General features: G+C 35.3%; 1 protein-coding gene and 1 long non-coding RNA gene across 3 annotated transcripts in view; one reads left to right on the plus strand and one right to left on the minus strand.

Annotated features, from left to right (window-relative positions):
* Positions 1–4042: 4042 nt before the first annotated feature.
* LOC123642000 lies at positions 4043–18559 on the plus strand. The gene is made up of 3 exons (XR_006736381.1): positions 4043–4193; positions 6066–6192; positions 18476–18559. It is a non-coding gene; the product is annotated as an uncharacterized LOC123642000 (long non-coding RNA).
* Positions 18560–18889: 330 nt separating this feature from the next.
* The window catches only part of SLC15A2 (solute carrier family 15 member 2), a 32399-nt gene continuing 25983 nt past the window's right edge, over positions 18890–25305 (minus strand). For both annotated transcript variants that reach the window (XM_045540163.1, XM_045540164.1), the window contains exons 20-22: positions 21874–22020; positions 21140–21244; positions 18890–20751 (exon numbers count right to left, since the gene is read on the minus strand). In XM_045540163.1, the coding sequence (XP_045396119.1) occupies positions 20575–20751; positions 21140–21244; positions 21874–22020 (429 nt within the window). In that variant the 3' untranslated portion in view covers positions 18890–20574. The remainder of the gene's footprint in view (positions 20752–21139; positions 21245–21873; positions 22021–25305) is intronic.

The following is a 25305-nucleotide window of genomic DNA, read 5'->3' on the forward strand; positions in this document are numbered from 1 at the left end:
TATATATATATATATATATATATATATATATATATATATATATATATATATATATACCATAAAACAAACCTCAACAAAGGTAAACAAACCTCAACAAAGGTAAAAGCATTAAAATCATATGGAGCACATACTCTGACCATAATGGAATTAAACTAAAAATCTCTAACAAAGACAACAGGAAATTCTTGAAACACTTGAAAACTAAGCAAGACACTTCTAAACAATCTATGGATCAAAGAGAGAATCTCAAAGGAAATTAAAAGGTGATATAGAACTAAATATAAATGAAAACACATATCAAACTATGTGGGATACAGATAAAGCAGTACTGTAATTCATAGCACTAAATACATTAAAAATGAGGAAAGGCCAGAACTGGTGGCTCACACCTGTAATCCCAGCACTTTGGGAGGCTGAGGCAGGAGGATCACTTGAGGCCAGGAGTTTGAGACCATCCTGAGCAACTCAGTGAGACCCCAGTCTCTACAAAAATAAATAAAATTAGCCAGGTGTGGTATTGTGCACCTGTAGTCCGAGCTACTTGGGAGGTTGAGGCAGGAGGATCACTTGAGTCCAGGAGTTTGAGGTTGCAGTGAGTTATGATGACACCACTGCACTCTAGACTGAGCAACAAAGAGAGAGAGAGACCCTGTCCACTTCCCCCCAAAAATGAAGAAAGATATATCTATAAGTTCCTACCTCAAGGAACTTGAAGAGCAAAATAAACCCACAGCAAGCAGAAGGAATGAAATAATAAAGAGCAGAAGCCAATAAAATTAAAAATTGAAAATAGAAAAATATTACCAAAAAGAACAATGAAACAAAAATCTGGTTCTTTAAAAAGTTATAATAAAATTGATAAACCTCTAGCAAGATTGACAAAATAGAAAACAAATCACTAATATGAGGAATAAAATAAGAGGTATTATTCCAAATACTGCAACCATTAAAAAAGACGATAAAGGAGTACGACATACAACTTTATCCTCATAAATTTGACAGTTTAGAAGAAATGAAACAATTCCATGAGAACCACAAACTACCAAAACTAAGATGAAATAGACAATCTGAATAGTGCTATTACTACTAAGGAGATTGAATTTTTAATTAAAAAGCTCTCCAAAATAAAATCTCCAGGCCCAGATGGTCTCACTAAAGAATTTCTACTAAACCCTTAAAGGGGAATTGACACCAAGTTTATATAATCTCTTCTAGAAAATAGAAGAGGAGGAAATATTTCCAAACTCATTTAGAAGGCCAATACAAAGCCTGACAAAGACATTACAAGAAAAGAAAACTATAAACAGACATCTCTCCTGAACTTAGATGTAAAAATCCTTAACAAGGTATTAGCAAACCTTTTAATAAATAAATATAATTACACACCATGAACAAATGGGATTTATTCCAGGTAAGCAAGCTTGGTTCCCAGAATACATTAAAAAAAATCTTGAAAAGTCTTGAAAAATAAAATTGGAAGACTTAAAACACTTTTAAATTTTAAAATGTACTATAAAGCATCAATAATCAAGACAGTGTGGTACTGACATAAGATTAGACCTATTAATGTGACAGAATTGAAAATTCAGAAATAAACTCTTATATTTATGGGTAAGTTGATTTTTTACACAGCTGGTAAGACAATTCAATAAGAGGAAGATAGTCTTTACTACAAATGGTGTGGACCATTTGTTTAGTCATATGCAAAAAGATGAATTTATACTTTTAACACACAAAAAATTAACTCACAATGATAATAGACCTAAATATAAGAGCTAAAACTGTAAAATATTTAGACAAAAAAGATACAAGAAATTCTTTGTGTCTTTGGGCAAGGCAAAGAGTTCTTAGATATGACACCAAGAGCATAATCCTTCAGAGAAAAAAATATATAAATTGGACTTTATCAAAATTGGAAACTTTTGTACTTCAAAGAATACCATTAAACATGGAAATACAAGCCACAACCTTAGAGAATATATTTGGAAATCATATTCTAATAAAGTACTTCTAACCAGAATATATAAAGAAAGCTTACAATTCAATAACAAGACAACCCAATTTTTTTTAATGGGCAAGATTTGAATAGAGACTTCAGCAAAAAAGATATAAAAATTTCTGATAATCACATGAAAAGATGATCTACATCATTAGGGAAATGCAAATTAAGACTGCATTGAGATATCACTTCATAATCATTGGAATGGTGTGTTTAATCTGCCATAACAAAATGCCACAGACTGGGTGACTTAACAGAAATTTATTTCTCCCAGTTCTGGAGGTTAAAAGAACAAGATCAAGGTGTCAGCAGATTTGTTTTCTCCTGAAGCCTCTGTCCTTGGCTTGCAGATAGTGGCCTTTTCACATATCTCTCACATGTCCTAATCTCTTCTTATAAAGACACCTGTCAAATAGGATTAGGACATATCCTAAGTAGCCTCATTTTAACTTAATTCCCTCTTTAAAGGCCCTATCTCCAAATATAGTCATATTCTGAGGTACTAGGGGTTAGTGCTTCAGCATATGAATTTGGTGGGGGACAGTGGGGGGACAGGACACAATTCAGTCCGTAATGTGGCATATCCATGGAATTCTATTCAGCAATAGAAGGGAATAAATTACTGACATATGCTGCAACATGGATGAACTTCAAAAACAGTATGTGAAAGGAAAGAAGCCAGATGCAAAGACCACGTGTGGTATGATTCTATTTATATGGACTGTCCAAAAACAAAGGCTTACATTTCTGTAGAGTCAGAAGGTAGATCTGTGGTTGCCTGGGACCAGGGTGGAAACAGAAATTGTAAATGGATGCGAGGGTTCTTTTTGGGGTGATGGAAGTGTTCTAAAATTGGATTTTTGCAATGGTTGAACAACTTTGTAAATTTACTAAAAATTTTTAACTTGTAAGCTCATAATGAGTGAATTTTCTGAATTGTATATTATACTTCATTAAAGATTTTAAGCATAGTAGATGAACATTATTCCAAGTTTTTTTTTACTCTGAGCAATAGATACTCTTTTACAATGTGTTCATATGAATGCTACCACTTTTAATTTAAAAAATAAACTTTTTTGCTCAACTTTAACAGAAGAAAAGAAAATTGAAGTGAAACTGGAGGAATTATTAAACTTCAAATATTTCATTTTTAAGAGATTTTACTTCTTAAAGAAATCCTCCTAGATTATGAAAGAAGACAAAGAAAAACGTGCAGCAGTTAGAATAATTGTGCTTTAAAACCTTAGGTTTCAAATGGACTTCCTGGCATAAAAATGAGATTGCTAGTACTCTCATACTTCTAATATTACAGCCCCTCAATTCCCAACTTGTTAAACAAAACCAGTTATTTTTATTTTAGAAAACCTGAAAAAGATCATTTTTATTCAAGGCTTTTTCAACTTCCACAGACAGGAAAGAATTCTGATGGCCATCTTAAAAATCAAAAGCTATTCTGGTCTTTTATAATTCTGTAGGAAAAAGCTGGTCTTTTCTTGTGGGAGTTTTAAGGAAGACAGAGTTTATAGAGTTCATTTGAAGTTCAGGTACATTAATACATGAACTAGTCAAGGCTTCAGGTTTCTTTTAATTATCTCAAACATATTTCACAATTTTTGACAAACATAAAGGTTTACATTTCAGATGAGTCATTAGACAGTTTGACAGCACTAGAGTCTTAACTTCTTTAGCTTGAATGGAAGGGAAGTAAGCAGAGAAATAGTGTAGTAGTTAAAGATCATAGTCAAGTTTTGTATTATTGGAAACCTCATCTGAACCTGAGGTTAGTAAATACAACCTTTCTTTATACAGCCAGGTCATAAATGTACTGTAGCCCCTAGATCCTATTGTCACACAAAAAAATTTACAACGTAGTGACTTCATCATCATATAGTGTTGGGAGCGGTCTCTGATTACGGGTGAGCACATAGCCAATAGAATCATTGCTGGGAGCCTTGTCAGGGCCCTCTACCAATCACTTCCCGCCACGACTACCTGCAATGGTATATAAGCCCACTGTCCTTCCTGTTCGGGGTCTCTCGCCATGTAACTAGACTAGATGCCTCATTAAACTGCTGTTGGAAGAACTCCAGTTTGTTGCGTCGTCCTTGCAGGCAAGTGCGGCGCGACAATATAGCTTTTGCAAAAGATTCTCATAAAGGCAATGGTCCTTGAGTTGTTCATGTTAATGAAAACTGTAAGTAGCCCTAAAACTTAAACTACATCTTGGTATAATTTTTCCTTTAGAATATTATAGCAACTGCTCAATTATCTTTTGGTTTTGAATGTTGCTGTGGAAAAAACTGAGGGTAGTCTATCGTTTTTTTTTTTTTTCTTTTCTCTGTAGAGCAATGGTTCTTAAAGTATAGTCCCTGGATCAACAGCATCAGTATCACCTGTAGTTTGTTAAAATGCAAATTCTCAGACTCCCATTTTATAGCTACTTAATTAGGAATTCTCAGTATAGAGTGTAGTAATTTGTTTTAACAAACCATCCAGGTGCTTCTCATGCACACTCGTTTTATAACTGATTAAATATTTACTTTTTTTTGCCTGAGTGCTTAAAGATGTCTTGCTTGAAATTCAACACCCTAATCCAGGAAAAAATTGAGAGCTCTTTATCAAAATTTTCTAGATTCATCTTTCAATGTGTACTCAGGCTGGTTGAGGGTGCAAAGCAAACAAATACATTTCCTTACTCTTAGGACTAGATGACCATATGTTGTCCTGGCATATTTATTACTAGTGCTTTCTTTCACTTTCAAGATTGTCCTAGTTTGGGTGATAGATTGTCACACTACTTATGACCAATGAGTCCAATGGTTTTCAAAATATCTATAGCTGATCAAGGTGCTGTATGGACTCAGTGGAAGCCCTGATAGGAAAATCAGGGTAGAGGCCCATAGGGTTTTGGAGCAAAATCATGGCTGTTTTGAAAATTACTTATCCTCCTTTTGAGAGAGAGCTCTTGGATTGCTTTTGGACCATAGTAGAGACTGAACATCTGCTGACTGTAGGACATCAGTTGCTCACATGAATTTGGTGTCTGATCTATCAAGCCATAGAGTCCAGCATGCCAGAACACTCCTTCATCATGTGGTGTATTTGGGATTGGGCTTGAGCAGGTCCTAAAAACAAGTGTAAACTGGATGAGCAGATGGCTATTGCTTCCGGTGTGCCTGCTGCCACCACACTGCCATCTTACTATCATTTATGCTTAAGCCACACGGAGTGTCCTCTATGACCAATTGACCAAAAAGGAAAAAGTATCAGCTAGTTTATAGATGGTTCTGCACAAAAGCTGGAGATGGACCTCTCCAATGCAGCAGCTCCACCAAGGGGCAGCCCTGCAGTAAGTGTAGGGGGGATTCCTTCCACTGGGTAGAATTTTAAGCAGGATATCTATTGCCATTTTGTCCAAAGGAGAGATGGCCTGAGAAGTTACTCTATAGTAATACATAGATAGGGGCTAATGATTTGGCAGGTCGGGCACATGAAAGGAATAAGATATGAAGATTGATAACAAATTGGTCTGGAGAAAGAGTTATGTGAATGGCTCTCTCAGAATGAATTTAGAATGTGAGAATATTTGTGTCCTATGTAATTGCTCACCAAATGACTTTTATTGGAGAGAAAACTTCATTTACCCAGGTAAACATGACAACTCTCCGATTTCCACACCAGGGACCCTGTGATCAAATATTCAATGGCAAAGATTCCTGTGGGTTGAACCATTATAATTACCCACCAGTCCTTCTGCCTATCAAAATCACCAGCCCGAGTTGTCTCTGGTACTATTCATTAGTCTCCACCACCCTGAGATGTCGTCATCCTTATTGAAATTGTAGAGTTTATTTCAATCTCCATATTTTCCAGCTTTATCACTGGCATATAAAAGTCAGTGATAATCATGCTTTTCAAATATGTTGGTACTACCTTCATTAAGGCTTTTCTCAATTCTCTTATGACTAGTATGTTTTTGGGGCTGGGATAGCTGAGTGGATAACACATAACAAATCCACTTTAACATTATCATCTCCCTAAATCTTTGTATTTCTTTCTCTGGAAGGTATTTCTGAAATCTCAACTCAGCACAGGCCAAAAGTGAATCCAATTTTCAGTCTACCAACAACAAAAACGGAAAATGGTAGTTAGAACTCTACTGTGTATGTTAGACATTGAATGCAGAATCTCTGGTAAGTTCACCTATATAAGAATTTCAGCCTAACTTAAATTTGTGTTCCTTTATGACTGGGGTAGTAAGCGTTATATTAATAATTCTACTTCACATATATTCACCCAGGTTTTTGCCAGTAAATTGCTAGTGCAATTTTGTAAGTTCTTTGCCATGCAGGCCTCTTGCTTCCAAGTTTGACTTTGTGATTGGCCCTCGGGCTCTGGGATGAATGCCCAGGAATGCTGGGTCATATGGTTGAATGTTTAGTTTTGTCAGAAATTGCCAAACAGTTTTACAGTGTGGCTATATCATTTTACATTCCACGATCAGTGTATAAGTGATTCAATTTCTCTGCATCCTCACCAGAATTTAATGTTGCCACTATTTTTTATTTTAGCTATTTTGATAGGTGTGTAGTGACATCTTATTGTGGTTTTAATTTGCATTTCCCTAGTGGCTAATGAAAAAACATCTTTTCATGTGCTTACTTATTATCTGTATATCCTCTTTGAAATTTCTCTTCATGTCTTTTGCCTATTTTCTAATTAAATTATCTATTTTATTAGTGTTGAGTTTTCAGAATGCTTAATATGTTACAGATACTAGTACTGTACTGAATATGTGGTTTGCAAATGTTTTTTACCAGTGTATAATTTGTCCTTTTACCCTCTTCACAGGGGCTTTCACAAAGCAAATTTTTATGGAGTCAAACTTACCAATTTTCCCTTTTATGGGTCGTGCTTTGTCAATTCTAAAACCTAACTCTAGATCCCCAAGATTTTTTCCTATATTTTTTCATAAAGAATTTATAGTTTTATACTTTACATTTAAGTCTAGGGTGTATTTTGAGTTAAATTTTATATAAGGTGTGAGGTTTAAATTGAAGTTTTGTTGAGGTATTTTGTTTTTGTTTTTTATTCGTTTGGTTTGGGTTTTGGTTATTTTTGTGTGGCAGAGCTGGGTTGTTTGTTTTCCTTTTTTTGCCTATGGATGTCCAATAGTTCTAGCACCTTTTATTGAAAAGCCTGGCCTTCCTCCATTGAATTACTTTTGCACCTCTATCAAAAATCAGTGTGGTAACCAACACAATAATGAAAAAGAACAAAGTTGGAGGACTGACACTACCCAATTTCAAGACTTACAATAAAGCTACAGTAACCAAGTATGGCATTAGTGAAAGCATAGACAAATAGATCAATGGAACAGAATAGAGAGCCCAGAAATAGATCCACACAAATATAGTCAACTGATTTTTGACAAAGGAGCAAATGCAATACAATGGAGCAAAAAGAATCTTTCCAATACATGGTGCTAGAACAACAGGAAATCTGAAAAAACTGAATCTAGACACAAACTTTACACCCTTCATAAAAATTAACTCAAAATGGATCATAGATCTAAAAGTAAAATGCAAAACTGTAAAACTCCTAGAAGTTAATGCAGGCAAAAATCTGGGTGACTTTGAGTTTGGTGATGACCTTTTATTTATTTATTTTTTGTGTTTTTAAAAATTAAATTTTATTGTATATGTTTACAGCATACAACATGATATTATGAGATATGTATATATAGTAAAATGGTTACTATAGTAAAACAAATTAATATATCCATCAATTCACATAGTTACCCATTTTGTTCTACTTGTGGTAAGAGAAGCTATAATCTACTAGTTTAGCAAAAATCCTGAATACATTATTATCAATTATAGTCCTCATGTTGTACATTTGATCTTTAAACTTGTTCATTCTGCATATCTACTATTTTGTATCCTTTGACCTCTATCTCCCCATTCTTCTCCTGCACGCTGACCCTGGAAACTTGCACTAGTGGCCTCCCGGGGGCTCTCAGGACTTCAAGCCATACTGGGGGCTGCACTGTCAGCTTTCCTGGTTTTGAGGCTTTTGGACTTGGCCTGAGCCATGATACTAGATTTTCTCATTACCCACCTTGTAGATGGTCTATCATGGAACTTCACCTTTGCAATCATGTGAGCCAATTCTCCCTAATAAACTCCCTTTCATATATATGCTATTGGTTCTGTCCCTCTGGATAACCCCAATTACTACAGGGCGTGTATCAAAAATATACAAAGAACTCTTTAAACTCACAATAAGAAAAGAAACAACCCAATTTTTTTTTTTTTTTTTTTTTTTTTGAGACAGAGTCTCACTTTGTTGCCCCGGCTAGAGTGAGTGCCGTGGCATCAGCCTAGCTCACAGCAACCTCAGACTCCTGGGCTTAAGCGATCCTACTGCCTCAGCCTCCCGAGTAGCTGGGACTACAGGCATGAGCCACCATGCCCAGCTAATTTTTTTTTTGTATATATATTTTTAGTTGGCCAGATAATTTCTTTCTATTTTTGGTAGAGACGGGGGTCTCACTCTTGCTCAGGCTGGTCTCGAACTCCTGACCTCGAGCAATCCACCCGCCTCGGCCTCCCAGAGCTAGGATTACAGGCGTGAGCCACCGCGCCCGGCCAGAAACAACCCAATTTTAAAATGGACAAAGGGTTGGGATGGCAAATTCACCAAAGAAGATATACAGATGGCAAATAAGGTATAAGATAGGCAAATAAGCCTATGAAAAAAAGCATGTTCAACATCCTATGTCATTAAAGAATTGCAAATTAAAATAAGATGCCACTACACACTTACAAGAATAGCTAAAATCCAAAACACTGAGAACATCAAATGCTGGTGGGGATGTGGAACAACTGGAGCCCTCATTCATTGCTGAGAATGTAAAATTTTACAGCATTTTGTAAGATATTCTGGCAGTTTCTTACAAAGATAAACATAGGCTTACCATATGATCCAGAAATCCTGCTCCTAGATATTTACCCAAATGAGTTGAAAACTTATCTCCACACAAAAATCTTCATAAGAATGTTTATAGCAGCTTTATTCATAATTATCAAAAGTTGGAAACAACTAAGATGTTCATCAGTAGGTGAATGTATAAACACACTGGGGTGTATCTATATGATGGAGTATTTTCAGTGATAAAAAGAAATGAAATCTCAATCTATGGAAAGACATGGAGGGACCATAAATGTATATTATAATACTAAGTGGAAAATGCCTGTCTGAAAAAGCTACATACTGTGTGATCCCAACTATATGACATTCTAGGAAAGGCAAAACTGTAGAGACTGTAAAAATTCAGTGGTTGCCAAGCTTTTAGGGTAGGAGGAGGGATGACTAGGTACAGCAAAGGGCATTGTTAAGGCAGTGAAACTCTTCTGTATGATACTGTAACAGTGGATATGTGATATTCCACATTTGTCAAAACCCATAGAACAATGCAGAGTAAACACTAATGTGCATGATGGATTTTAGTTAATAATTATGTGTCAATATTGGCTCACTAATTGTAACAAATGTACAACCCTAATGTAAGATGTTAATAATAGGAGAAACTGGGGGTGGGGCAGGGATAGAATGGGGGTTATTAAAATTCTACTGTCTATAAAATCAAAACTGCTCTAAAAATAATAAAGTCTATTAAGGGAAAAAACAGTTGGGCATATTTACATGGCTCTATTTCTGGGATATCTTTTCTGTTCCATTGATCTATGTGCCCATCCCCCTGCCAAAACCACATAGTATTGATTACCGTAACCATACTATAAGTCTTGAAATCAGGTAGACTGACTTCTCCCAGTTGTTCTTTTTCAAGATTGTTTTAGCTATTATATTTCCTTTTAGCAGCAAGTTTCCTTATTCCTTTTAGAATAAGCTTGTCTGTCTATAAAAAATTTTGCTGAGGTTTTTACTGGAATTGTGTTAAACCTATATTTCAATTTGAAGGACAATTGATATATTTACTATGTTGAATCTTGTAATCCATGAACAATGTGTCTCTCCATTTATTTAATTTTTGATTTCTTTCACCAGTGTTTTGTAGTTTTCAGCATGCAAGTCCTATACATGTTTATTAGATTTACACCTAAGTATCTCTTTGTTTTTCTTCAAGGGATTGTAAATGGTATTGTAATTTTAATTATAAATTTAATTTTAATTTCATTGCTAGTATATAGAAATATAATTGAATTTTGTATGTTTACTTTGTATCCTAAGACCTTGCCGAACTCACTTATTAGTTCTAAAAGTTTATTTTTGTAGCTTTTTTGAGATTTTCTACATAGATAAGCATGTAATTTGCAAACAGAGACAGTTTAATGTCTTCCTTTCCAATTTGTCTGCCTTTTATTTCATATTCTTGCCTTAACAAAAATTATTCTGACACTTGTTAAAACAGTAAGAAAGACTTTACTCATAACTATTGTGATAGGTGTCAAGACTATTGCAATAGGGGAGAGAAAGTGGGTTCAACTCTGAATATAGCAAAAATAGCTGAGTATTTATAGCCAAAGAGCAGAGGGAAGGGGGTCAGTGGATGGAAAATTACTAAGAGAAGACATGAGTGGGAGATTCTTGCTAAATTCACTTAATAGGATTTTCACTGAAGGCAGGCCAGTGTGGGGAATTCTTTTTTTGTTTTTTGGTATTTTTTCAATTTATATTTCAATAGATTTAGGGGTGCAAGTGGTTTTTGGTTACATGAATGAATTGTATAGTGGTGATGTCTGGGTTTTTAGTGTACCTTTCACCTGAATAGTGTACACTGCATCTGATAGTTTTTCTTCCCTAATCTTCTCATCCTTCCCCCTTCTAAGCCTCCAATGTCCATTGTACTACTCTGTATGCCCCTAAATACCCATAGCTTAGCTCCCACTTATAAGTGAGAACATGTGGTATTTGGTTTTCCATTCCTGTGTTACTTTACTTAGGATAATGGCCTCCAGTTCCATCCAAATTGCTGCAAAAGACATTCTTTTATCTTTTTTTATGGCTGAGTAGCATTCCATAATGTATATATATACCAATATCATCTTTATCACTCCTTCGTTGATGAGTACTTAGGTTGATTCCAAATCATTGCGATATGGAAATTCACATATTGTGCCGTGATAAACGTGATTGCAGGTGTCTTTTTGATGTAATTTCTTTTCCTTTGAGTAGATACCCAGTAGTGGGACTGCTGGATCAAATTGTAGATGTACTTTCAGTTCTTTGAGAAATCTCCATACTGTTTTCCATAGAGGTTATGCCAATTTACATTCACAGTGGAGAATTCTCTCTAAACTGATTTATCAGGATTCTTGCTAAAACTATGGTAGGCATGATGAAAACAGGACCCAAACACAAGGCCTGGTAAAAAGAAGGGCTCAGGATCCTGCCTAAAGTTTAGTCAAGGAGGGAGTCTTTTTCACACTGGCTAGAACTTGCAGCACTGTGTGAAAACAAGAGTAGTGAGAGTGGATATACTTGTTTTGTTCCCAATCTGAGGGGAAAAGTAGTCAGTCTTTCAACATTACATTTATTATTAGCTGTAGTATTTTTGTAGCTGCTCTTTATCAATATGAGGATATTCCTATTTTTGTGAGAATTTTTGTCATAATGGGTGTTTAATTTTGTCAAGTGATTTTTCTGCATTAATTGATATGATTATCAATTTTTCTTCTTTAGCCTGTTAATATAGTGGTGTATTTAGCTCATTGACTTTTAATGTAATTCTGACATGTTAGGGATCATGTATACCATTTTAACTTTCATTTTCTGAGTTCTCTCTGCTTTTCTTTTTCTGCCTTCCTGTGGGTTACTTGGACATTTTTTTTAGAATTCTATTTTGATTTATCTATAGTGTTTTTGAGTGTATCTCTTTACATAGCTTTAGTCATTGTTCTGGATATTATATTACACACACACACACACACACACACACACACACACACACAGAGTGATTTGCCTCTTGGGGAATACATAATAGTTGTTGATTTTTAAAATTCTTAATAGAATATTAGATAGTACCCTTACAAATTAGGAAATTTATGTCAGCTGATCAAGCTTTAGTGAAAGAGCTCCTCATATTTAGCATTGGCCCTCAAATCAAGAGAAGTGTGAACTGGCTGCAAGATCAAGGCATTTTATGCCATTGGAATCTACCCTCCCAAAGGAGTTCCTGTGAGGATTGAACAAGAATACAATGCCGAATATTTAACATTAAGAAAGCCAGGCAATGATCAAACATAACAAACACAGGTTATGGTGCTAGAGCAAGGTCCTGGAGCCCCTTGCTTGGACCATTAAATTGCTGTTTTGTATGGAAGTCCATGCGGGTGTCGGCAGGAGGGGGCACAGGGCTGCCAGGGTAGTGAGGGAGCACTTGCAGCTTTGAGTAATGGCTGTTTACCAATAAGAACAGAGAAAATTCACTATGTACCAGAGCATACATGATGGTACAGGCCTTAGTATTGAAAATTATTGTTGTAGGTAAAGTGCTCAGCACAAAGCCTGGCATTTGGTAAGCATTCAATTAATGGCCATCATTACTCTCCTACTTCCTCCTCCCCTCCAGCTCCTCTTCTTCCTTCTTGTTCTTGCTCTTTTTCTTCCATTATACTGCATTTTCCAAAAACAAATATCTGGCCTACAATGTTGAATGGAAAGCTTCTTTTCTATCCAAACTTTTGGCCATTCATGAGACTAAACCAGAGGTTCCTATACTTTCATGTGTCTCTTAGTGTCTCAGTAACTATATTGTGCTCTGAGCCAGAAGAAATACTCAACTGTTCTATTTATTTAGGTAGGTCCAAACAAGTACTAAATGTGCTAACAATTTGGTAGCCATTTGGAAAAGTAAATACATATAAACCAAAAGCCAAAACAAAATTATAATTTCATTCTTAAAAAACTGCAGTTACTTACTAATGAGATGTATGTGCCTGCTGGGCACTGCACAACTTCTCCAACCCTGTAATCTGTAAGTTAATGCCACCCTCATTTCCTGTTCCACAGGATTTTTGCATGATACTTGCTCTTTATCATAGTAACCACCAAAAAACTCTATCAGAGCAACCACCCTTTGATTGAAGGGTCTAATCTATTTATATTTAACATAATTATTAATGGTTGGATTTATATTTGTTATTTTACTATTGTTTTCTAGATGTCTAATGTTTTTGGTTGCTCTATTCCTTCTTACTGCCTTCTTTTGTGTTAAATATATATTTTATAGTGTACCATTTTACTTCCTTTATTGGTGTTTTAGCTGTACTTTTTTGAGTAATTTTCTTAGTGGTGGCTCTGGGGGTTACAATATGCATGTTAATTGAAAACATTTTAGTTCTGGTTAATACTAATTTAATTTCAGCAGAATATAGAAACTTTGCTCCAATATGGATAGCTTCTTTTTCTCTCCCCTCCTTTGTATTATTATTGTTCTAGAATTCCTATTTTTATATGTCATAATCCCAAAATAAGCTTTTGTGATTATTATTTTATGCAGTTGTCTTTTAAATTCATTTAGAGAAGAAAAGGGTAAAAAGTACATTTATACTATCTCTTCATTTACCTATGGAATTACTTTTATTGACAATATTTCTTCAGAGAGATTCAAGTTAATACCATCTACTGTCATTTCTTTTCAGCCTAAATGACTTTCTTTAGAATTTCTTGTGTGTTAGGTATGCTAGTGACAAATTCTATTAGTCTTTGTTTATATGGTACTGTCTTTACTTTGCCTTGATTTTTGAAGGCTAGTTTTTCTGGATAATTCATAGTTGGCAGTTTCTTTTTTCTTTCATCGCTTTGAATATGTCATCTCACTAACTTCTGGCCTCCATTGTTTCTCATAAGAAGTAAGCTGTCAATCTTACTGAGTAACCCTTGTATGTGATGAATCATTTTTTTTCTTGCTGCTTTCAAGACTTTCTACTTTTCTTTGACTTTTGATAGCTTGACTATAATATATTTAGGTGTGGATCTCTTTATTTTTGTACTACTTGGAGTTCTTTAAACTTTTTTGATATGAAGATTAATTTTTTCCAGCAATTTGGGACTTTTTCAGCCACTATATCTTCATTTCTTTTCTTCCCTTTTCTCTTTTCTCTCCTTTTGGAACTTTTATTTTGCATATGTTGGTATCCTAATTGTTTCTCATAGGTCTTTGAGGCTCTGTTCATTTTTTTAAATTATTTTTTCTTTTGGTTCCTTAGATTGCATAATTTCTATGGACCTATCTTTAAGTTCACTGATTCCTTCTTTCAGTCCAAATTTTCTGTTGAGCCCCTCTATTAAATTTTTGTTTTGTTACTATACTTTTCAATTCCAGAGTGGAAAGATTTGAAACCTACTGAATAAGTAGAATCTACAAGATTTGTTGATAGATCAAATATGTGCAATCTGGTAGATGGAAGAGTGATGGATAATGCCATTGTTCCTAATTTAGAAAACTAGTAGATGGCATTGAATTTTGAACCATATAATCATAGTCTTGTGACTTTCTCCTGTAGTTACTGGCAGTCCAGTAACATGAACAGAAGTAATTGTATAAATTTGTACAGTGGTACAGATTGGCAGAAATGATGGAAGGTCAAGAAGGCCAAAAATTCTGATGCGGTAGCAAGTGAATAGCTAAAATAATTGACCGGGGGGTCCAGGCTAGTTTCAAGGCAAATGAAGCCAGACTAAAATGTAATCTGAGAGAACTGAGATGTATTGATTGGAGATTACAATAAAGATTAACAGTAAATTCAATGGAGAGGAAGAGGAAAGGTTGTAAAAGTGCAGAAGATTAAGATTGGAGATTTCAAAAGTGGAGATTTTGTAGGTAACATTTTTCAGGGGATATTTAATGTTGAGATATAGCTTAGTTTGAGGATGACTGAGTTACCCTAGGTAAAATGGAGGTCATTGGAATTTAAAAAGGTGTTAAAGACTTGTGAGTCCTGGGTGTTAATGGTTTTTGTCTATGTATATGGAAGACTCCAAAAGTGCCTGAAGAAGATAAGACAGAAAAAGATTGAGAGTCAGGTACTATATAGTTAGGAAAACACAAGATTTTTGAAGAAAAGTTTTGAAAATTGAAAAATTTTGAGCTCATTGATGGCAAAAACTGTGTTTCATTCATCTTTGTCTTTTTTGTATGTGGCATATTTTTAACATAGCAAGTGCTCAATAAATATTTGCTGATTAAACTGACTCCATTGCCTTTCTCTCCTCAGAAATTCTTATTTATACATGATATGCTAGATAGCTATTTCAAATTCAGAGATCAGGTGATGAAGAGGTAACCTAAGCACTGAGTGATAAGAAGAGTCAGTGAAGAAGACTGGGAGAAAGAACATTCCAGATAGTGCAAAGATCCTGTCAGGAAGAAGCTTGGCATGCTTGAGAAGCAAAGATTGCTAGTGTAGTTGTAACTTAGTGATCATGGGAGCAAAAAATGATAAAGATAAGGTTAAGCAAAGGCCAAATCATCTGGGGCCTTGTAGATCAAGTAGCTTGGATTTTATTATAATTGGGATGAGAATTCATAGAGGGTGGTTAGATCTGTTTACTCTGATCTACTGCATTAATATATTATACTTCATCTTCTTCTCCAGCCTTATCTCCCACTATTACTGTGCATATATTATTTATTCCACATGAATCAGTCTACTTATCATTTCCCCAATAATAGTCATGTTTTCCTGTCTATCTCCTTATCTTTGCTTGTGATGGACTTTCTACCTGGAATGCTCTCTTGTCCCTTGCCTCATGTCCAAATTCTAGTCACCTTCATGGTGAAGCCTAAAATGCCACCTACTCCATTCCTACTTCATGAATCCTTTCATAAATTGCCACAGCCAGAAATAATATCTCCTTTCTATTAACTTCCACAACATTTTGTAAATTCCTTGATGTCAGTCACATTCTCTATTCATTACACAGGATTGAGATAATAATGCATGTGAAAAGTAAGATGCTGAGCAAATGAAAATTATTATATTACTATTTATTTAGATGATAGTTATTTATATACGTGTCTTACCTTCATTATGCAGACTAGAAACTCCTTGAGAACAAGGACTCTTTACTTATACCTCTTTATTTCTCCCACAGTTCCTGATACAATGTCTTGTAGGAATAAAGAACAAAAAGAAAGAGAAAGAAAGAAAGACAAAAAGAGAGGAAGGAAAGAAAGAAGGAAGGAAAGAAGAAAAGAAGGAAGAAAGGTCCATCAACTTGAATTAAACTGTGGAGGAAAAAGGATTCAGGCAAACTTACACAGAAATTACCAGAACCTGGCCAGTGTAGTGGGACACACCTGTAATCCCACTTATTCAAGAGGCTGAGGGGAGATAATCTCCTGAGGCCAGGAGTTTGAGTCTAGCTTGGGTGACATAATGAGACCTTGTAGAAAAAAGAGAGAAAGAAAAAGAAAGGGAGGAAGAAAGGAAGGAAGGAAGGAAGGAAGGAAGGAAGGAAGGAAGGAAGGAAGGAAGGAAGGAAGGAAAAAGAAAGGAAAGAAAAAAAGCAAGAAAGAACGAACAAACATAGGAAGGAAGGAAGGAAGGAAGAAGGGAAGGAGAAAGAAATAAGAAAGAAAGAAAGAGAGAGAGAAAGAAAGAAAGAGGGAAGGAGGAAGGAAGGAAGGAAGAGAGAGAAGAAAGGGAGGGAAAGAAAGGAAGGAAGGAAGGAAAGAAATTAACAGAACTAGGTTTGCTAGCAGGAACAAGTGCTTCTTTTAGGTCAAAGATTATTTTTTCATGTTGGTTTTATCTAATTACAATAAAGAATGTGTCATTTATAGTAAATCACATTCTCCTGGATTTCCTTTTATTTCATAGGTCACCCATCTCATTGCCTTTGCTGCATCCTTCTCTTCTCCTAGAACTCTAATGTTGGCAGATCTGAGGACTCAGTCCTTCACCATTTCTCTCTCTATATTCACTTCCTAGGAAATTTCATCCAGTTTCACAGCTTTGAATGACATTTATGTGCTGATGATTGTCAAGTTTATATTTCTAGCCCCTATCTTTTACCTGAACTTTAGACTTATATGAACCTGCCAGCTTAATATCTCCAACTGGACACCAGTTAACATCTGAAGCTCAACATTCTGCAAATAAAACTTAGTTACTGTATACCCCAAACCTGTTCTTACCCTAGTCTTCTCTACTTCCAGAAAATTCCATCATGATTTATCTACATTATTCAGGCCAAAATCTAGGAGTGAGCATTGATTTTTGTTTTCAAACCACATGTCCAAACCACACTCAAATCATATCAGTTCCATCTTAAAGTTTAATTCCAAGTCAAACTATTTCTGTCCACCTCCACTGCTACCACATTGCCTAAGTACAATCATTTTTTGCCTGAACTGTTGCAAAAGCCTCCTAACCGGGCTCTCTGTTTCTATTCCTTCTTGACTATAGAAAATTCACTCAGCAGCCAAAGTGATCTCAGAGAATCAGATTATGTCATTCCCATGTTCTAAACCTCCAATGGTTTCACATCTCACTTAGAATAACATCAAAATGTCTTACAATGGTCACAAGGCCCTCATGATCTGATCCTTAGCTTCTTCTGAATGTATCTTCTACCTCTTTGCCAAACTGTTTTCACTCTTCCTCATCATACCATTACTTCCTCCAGGCCTTTGCACTCTCCAGGATCTTGACAGTCTGTCTGGATAAGCAAGGTAACTTTGAGGACAGGTATAGTAGATTATACTCCAACAGCTAACTCAGTGAATGGTATATAGCGGAACTCAAAAATGTATGTGGATAAACAATAGCTTTCTTAAAAAACTTTGAGGTTTTTAGTCAAACACATAGTCATGGGCTGTATATTGATGTTTCAGTCAACAACCAACAACATATATGATGGTGGTCCCATTAGATTATAATACTGTATTTTTACTGTACCTTCTTTTTCATTTATGTGTCCAAATTTTTCCAAATGGATTGCAATCACACTCTTTTTAAAAATATTTTCAGGGTAAATATGATAATTTGATACATTCATCTAATGTGTAAAATTTACTATATCTTTTCTAAGTTTAGATACACAAAAAAACATGTTACAATTGCCTACAGTATTCAGTACAGTAACATGCTATGTATGTTTATGGCTTAGGAGAAATAGGGTATATCGTATAGTCTAGGTGTGTAGTAGGCTATACCACCTAGGTCTGTGTAAGTACACTCTGTGATATTTCACAATGATGAAATCACCTAATGATGCATTTCTCAGAACACATCCGTGTCACAAAGTGACACACAACAGAATATAAGCCAACATTGTGGTGTAGTTTCCAAAAACATCTAATGTTACCTTACACTGCATTAACAGAAGTGCATTGTTTGGAGAAAGGCAGATGCTAGTTCTTCCAGTTAGACCACTTCTGGAATGTTGTATTTGGCTACAGGTATCACATATTAAGATATTTTAATCTTAATTGTTGTCTTTCAGGTAAAGGATATTTTTCAGAAGAGGGAAACCAGGATGGTAAAAGGACAGAAATATGCCTTGTGAGGAACCATTACAGGAAGTGAGAATCTTTACCTCTTTACCTTGAATACTTGATGATTGGGGAAGAGCCATGAAAGTTTTCCTCAAACAGTGAAACATCTACCACATGAAAAAGGGGGTTATGCATATTCTTGTTGGTTAGAAAGGAAAGAACCAATGGTAGGAGGTTTCAGAGAGGAACTAAGGTTCAGCATAAGGAAGAATTGCCTAACAGTTTTTCCCAAACCAGTGTTCTACAGAATACAATACCATGTTAGCTTAGACAAACTGTCTTGTGTCTTTACTACAGGATATCTCAGAGTCTTTAATATGCAAATGTTAACAAGAGGACATAGTATGCCTCATTTCCCAAACTTATTTGTCCATAGACACTTTTATTCACAGAAAAGCATTAACATCTCTTGAAACAATATTTCTAGAACAGTTTAGGTTAAAGCTGCTTTAAAGTGAACAGGCTGTCTTCTAAAGGAGTAGGGTCAGGTTCACATCAAGAGATCAGAAAACTGGGTTGGCATTGCTGCCACTTCTGTACTTGTGAAATGATAGTCATTAAAACTGAAGTATATAAAACTTGGGAAAGTAAATTCTCTTACCTGTTACATTAACAATGTGAGACCCAACACTCTTCCAGATGAGAATAATGTAAAACCAGTGGAAATGAGGCTCTCTAGTTTAGTGGTTCTAAACTTTTTTTCCTAGCAACACATTGCACAGTCATTGTATTCCCATGCCTATGCCTGGATTCATTTATTGTATGCAAGGTAATGTTTTCCAACTCTTTTCATTAACACACGTACACATACAAACAAAAAGCTTGCATGCTCTACCAGCCCCCAACCCACAAATTTTAACAGGCTCCTTATGTGGGTCTATGCCTCTCTATTGAGCATTGCCATTGTATGACCTCAAACCTAGAGCATTAATACAACATTTTTTAAATAAGAAGGGAATTTTCAGACCTAAAGGAAGAAATAATATTTTAAAATTATGGGAAAAGCAAGTCAGGAAAAATTATCAAAATGGAACCACAACTTTGAGGCTAAATGGAATAATTACAAAACAAAAGTTGCACTTGTAAAAACGTTATTATTGAAAATTTGTTGCTATAGGCAAGACAAGATATAATAATAAGAAAAAGCTGGTCCAGCACCATTGATAAAACAAGGTTGCAAAATTATAATAACTGTCTATATAACTATCCACAGATCAACATAGTCCAGGGATAAAACATCACAGTTCCTAAGAGGAATGTGTACTGTAAAAGGATGAATGGGCTCATCAGAATTTCTACAATTTATACCTATTCCTATTCTCCAGAACCATGTTTATGAGTGTTTATTTTCTTTAATCTGGGTGCTAGGATCTATCAGTACTGAACAAAAAGTATTTGGATGAAAAGATAAAATACTATAATAATCACTGTATTAACTGTGTGTTAATAAAATGGCATGTTGTCTCCTATCATCTGTATTGAAAACTTTACTAATGTCTTATCAAACCTGGATAACCAACAAGGCAGCCCCTGGCTGGACCAGATCACACCATACATACCAATTCTTGAGGTCCTTGTTAATAGCACAATTACCTTGCTTCTAAAGAAAGTTGAAATACCATTTCTATTATTCTGCAATTTTGCCCCTAAATCAGCAAGCACCTCAAAAAGCAGTGTTATCAGTTCTAAATGGCAGGTACCTGTAAAGGAATTCCCACATAACTTTGCATATCCTCAGAGACTGATCTTAATTATACAGTTGTATTTTCACGGCCATTAGGAGACACCAGGCCAGCTTTAGCAACACTGCACAAGATTTACTGAGTTTATGGATAGATCAGAAGACATAGATAGAATCTCAGGGGCCTCATTTAAAGATGTACTGAAAAACCCAGTCTTTAAACTGTCTCTATCCTATCATGGGAGAAAGGTGGAAGATCAGCTCAATTACAATGCTACCTCTCTTGCCTAATCTACTAGGAGAAAAAAATGCTTGAACAGGACAAGGAATTGGGGAATTGGGGTCAGGACAGAGTCCAGGGAGTCATCAAAGCTTTGTCTTCTTGGTCTCTAGGTTGATCATGTCCCCTTGGATGTGAGGAATCTGCTTATCTGCTGGACCCTGTATATCCTCTGGCTTTACAGGAACATAGTAGTAGCCCATGATGGAGAAGATCAGGCAGACAACCAGGAGCAGGCAAGAAAACAAAATGAATTCAGCCCACTGCAAGGAGAAATAAATATGACAAGATTATGGAAATAAAGTGGGTTTGAGTGGGAAAAAAAAGATTATGCCGAAACCTAAACGTAAAAGGATATTTACAGAGTCAGGATTAGGGAGCAGATTGACCCAAAATCACCAGTTTAGGCAGACTTTTGCTGGAAGAAGACTGGGTTCACTGGAATTTCCTCACATAGGTATATGGTGGTCATTATTGCCACTCTCATATATCCATTATATTTTCCTGACAAAGTCTGTGTATCTAACCAATCTCATGTCACAGCACTGAGTGAGGGATATGGGAGACAGAGAAATAGAGGGAAAGGGAGAAGAGAAAGTTGGATGGAAAACTTTGGGTAGACATGAGCTCCTACTTCCCTCAGATACCTACCTGTACCAGGCCACTGAACTGTGCCACAACAAGCACGATGATATTCCCAACTGCAACTGTCAACAACCAAGCTGCCTGAAGTACAGATTTCATGCTAGAGGGAGCCTAGGGAATACATAGTTTGAAAGTAAATAAACTCCTTACACCACCCTCATGCCCCATGTATCTATCCCGGAAACCTCTCCTATAAAAGCTTCTAGATTCAAACTTCCCCCCTATGTTCATCTATCACATTGATTCAGGGGTGGTAATAATGTTAACAGTAATGTTAATAGTAATAAAATGGAGGTCTTAATTGAATAGTTTAATTAATTATATTATATAATCTTTACTACAACCCTAAGAGATAAGTTCTATTAGATTTTTATTTTACATGTAAAGAAAAAATAGCATTACTGAGATGACAATTCACTTGCTCAAGGTTACATACTAGGTCATGCAGCCAAAATTTGAACATGGGCAATCTGACTCCACAGTCCTCAGTTTTAATCTTTAAAACTGCTCTTTCCTAGAGACCAGACAGCACAGACTCCTATGCTATGCTGCACAGTCATGATCTGGGGAGTCAAGATATAAAGGTAATAGATGTTCAGATTCATATACAAGGAACCCAACACCAAAAGAAATGGAGGTCTTGGCCAGGACCGTATACCTATTTAAGGCAGTGCTAGAATTAAAACTCACCATCCTTCAAGCAATATCTCCATTTCTACTTTCTATTTGCAAAAACTTACCTGTGAATAAGAAAACTCAAGTCCTGTGACAGAGAACATGACCTCCCCGGCTGTAACCAGGGCATATTGTGGTAGCTGCCATGCAATGGACATTTTGTTGGCTGGAATGTCTTCCATCTTCCAGGCCTGAAGACCCTGACTGGTACTCTTGGTGGAAGAAAGAAAAAATGAGCTTATCAGTAGTGTCAAGTAAATATTCCTAACTGTAGCATTCTATGATCTTATATTCATTCTCTCTTTGTGTTATATTTTCATCCTTCTGCTACCTTCAGGAGATTGACCATTTCTGCACAATTCCAGCTTTTTGAAATTTCTTTTGGTATCACTATGCTCACTCACCTGGCTTTAGTCAATCAGATACCATTATTGACAGAGACCTTAAATGGCATAATATTTTGATATTGCAGTTTGGATTGTCACCATTTGGACCTACTGGGCATTTTGATCCTGGACAACATTTTAACATAAAATGGCATTTGAATTATACAAACAAAATAAATTTTCAGAAACATTTTCTTGAGAACAATTTAATTCCTTATTCCATTTTCTATGTAAGTACAATTAAATTGCTTTTAACATTTTCTATTTTCATTTTTATTTTACTGAAATTACTTTTATCAGAATGAATTATTTTCTTGATAATTCTTACATTAAAGATTTTATTGATCAATTTTTAATACATATCAAATACCACCTACTATTTTGCATTCTATTTACTGCCAGTTATATTTTAACTCAAATTTTATATATCCAAATTTTGTCAAAAAGATATAATTTTTCTGTAAAATTTGGTCAAAAAGAAATTTTTTCAGGGTCTTTTTTGTTATTAATATTATCAAATATATGTGATTTTACAATCAGTTTTTTTGTCTAAAAGTAATTTTACTATATGCACATTTTTAGTTATGGTTTGTTTTATGTAGATTATATCTACTAATACTTTTTATTTTAAAAACTACATATATTTCTTGAATTAAAACCATTATTAGGTAGTAGGTGTAATATCTGGATATACAATAAGTTAAAAATAGCAGAGTTAAAACATTAAGGTCAAAGTCTTTGAGATTAAAACTCTTTGGCATCTAAATGCCTTTGATTCTCTGAGTCAAAAGGCCATTAGGTTCAAAAGAGGAAGATGAAGGAGTTCTGTTTTACTTTAGCTGAAAGTGCAAACAATACCTAGGCATCTGTTTGTGTTTTCTTGGCATAAGAGAAGACCATGACCAGAGCTTCTAAATGAAAGTCAGATACTTAAATGGCCATAGGTCAGATGGAGACTATGGTGAACTGGGCATCACAGGCTCCATTGAAAGTGCACAGCCCCTATGGCACCAACCAATTGACACAGGACTACCTGTCATGAAATAGTCTGATTTTTTCCCCACGAAATGTCAAAAATCCAACTTCTCAGGTGAAAGCTCTTGAATTTTAAATATTGACAATTAAATCTTTTGTTATTTTTGTCAACATTGTGCAGGCCATACAAGACAGGACAATGGAAGGTAGGGCCCCCAGACTCCCAATTTATGACCTCTACTCTAGATGTTTATTTGATCCTAGTATTCAGAAACATCATGTATGGCTTTTATCTTGAGCAGCAGATGAGAGACAGAACAACAACAACAAAACAGAATAACACCAGAAATACAAGCGTTACGGGCTAAATTGTATCCCCCAAAACTCATATGCTGAAGTCCTAATACTCAGTACTCTCAGAATGTGAACTTATTTGGAAACAGGGTTGTTGTGTATATAATTAGTCAAGTTAAAATGAGGTCATTAGGGTGGGCCTAATCCAATATGATAGGTATCTTTATTAAAAGGGAGGGGGGAATTTGGACAGGCACACAGGAAAAACATGATGTGAAGGCAGATATTAAGAGTGATTCTGCTACACACCAAGCAATACCAAATATTTCCAGCAAACCACCAGAAGCTATGTGAGAGGCATGGAACAGATTCTTCCTCACGGCCCTTGGAAGGAACCAACCCTACCAGCACCTTGATCTCAGACTTCTAGCCTCCATAATTGTGAAACAACAAATTTATGTTCTGTAAACCATTCAGGTTGTAGTGCTTTGTTACAGCAGCCCTAGAAAATTAATAGGGTTAGGTTGGTTTAATATCTGAAAATCAATTAATGTAATATATCATATCAAATAAAATAAAGGGCAAAAACATATTATCATCTCAATAAATGCAGAAAAAGTATTCGATAAAATTTAACACCTATTTGTGGTAAAACGAACAAACAAAAATACCCTCAACAAACTAGGAATAGAAAGCAACTTCCTCAATATGATAAAGGGTACCTATGAAAAACCCACAGGTAACCTACTTAATAATAAAAGACTGAATGCTTACCCCCTAAGAGGATATCTGCTATCATAACTTCTAGAGGTTCAAGCCAGAGCAATTAGGCAAGGAAAATAAATAAAAGGCATCCAAATTGAAAAGAAGTAAAGCTATCTCCATTTTCAGATGATATAATCTTGTATGTAGAAAGTCTAAGGGATTCTCTAAAAAACTATTAGAACTAATAAATGAGTTTAGTAAGGTCGCAGGATACAAGATCAATATATAAAAAGAAATTATATTTCTATAACTTGCAATGAAAAACCTGAAAATGGAATTAAGAAAATGATTCCATTAACAAGAGCTTTAAAAAGAATAAAATACTTAGGAATAAATTTAACAAAACAAATATAAAATTTCTACTCTGAAAACTACAAAATATGGTTGAAAAAATTAAAGAAGACCTGAATAAATGAAAAGACATCTCATGTTCACTGGTCAGAAGACTTAATATTATTAAGATGATAATACTACTCCCCCAAATGATCTTCAGATTTAATGTAATCCCTATCAAAATCCCAGTTGGCTTCTGATCCTAAACTGATCCTAAAATTCATATGGAAATTCTTGGGACCCAGAATAGACAAACCAATCCTGAAAAAGAACAAGGTTGGAGACTCACACTTTCTGAATTCAAAATTTACTACAATGCAACAGTAATCAAGACAGTGTGGTACTGGAACAATGATAGACACACAGATTAATGAAATAGATTTGAGAATGCAGATATAAGCCCTTATTTATATGCTCAATTGGCTTTCGACATGAGTGCCAAGACCATTTAATGGGGGAAGAATAGTGTTTTGAACAAATTGTGCTGGGACAACTGGATATACACATACAAAAGAATAAAGTTGGACTTCTTACCTTATACCATATACAAAAATTAATTCAAAATGAATTAAATGCTGATGTTATCACTTTTAACATCCCCTATGGAGACAATGGGCTTTCTAAAGTCATTATAGAACTTTTCACCTTACACTAGAAATAAGTATGTGTTCGTGTCTGGCCACAGAGTCTTCTTTATCCTTTGTCCCTGCTAAGAGGACAGAAGATGGAGGTGGTGGGGAGGGG

Source organism: Lemur catta, chromosome 1, assembly GCF_020740605.2.
Source record: "Lemur catta isolate mLemCat1 chromosome 1, mLemCat1.pri, whole genome shotgun sequence".
Taxonomy (NCBI): Eukaryota; Metazoa; Chordata; class Mammalia; order Primates; family Lemuridae; genus Lemur; species Lemur catta.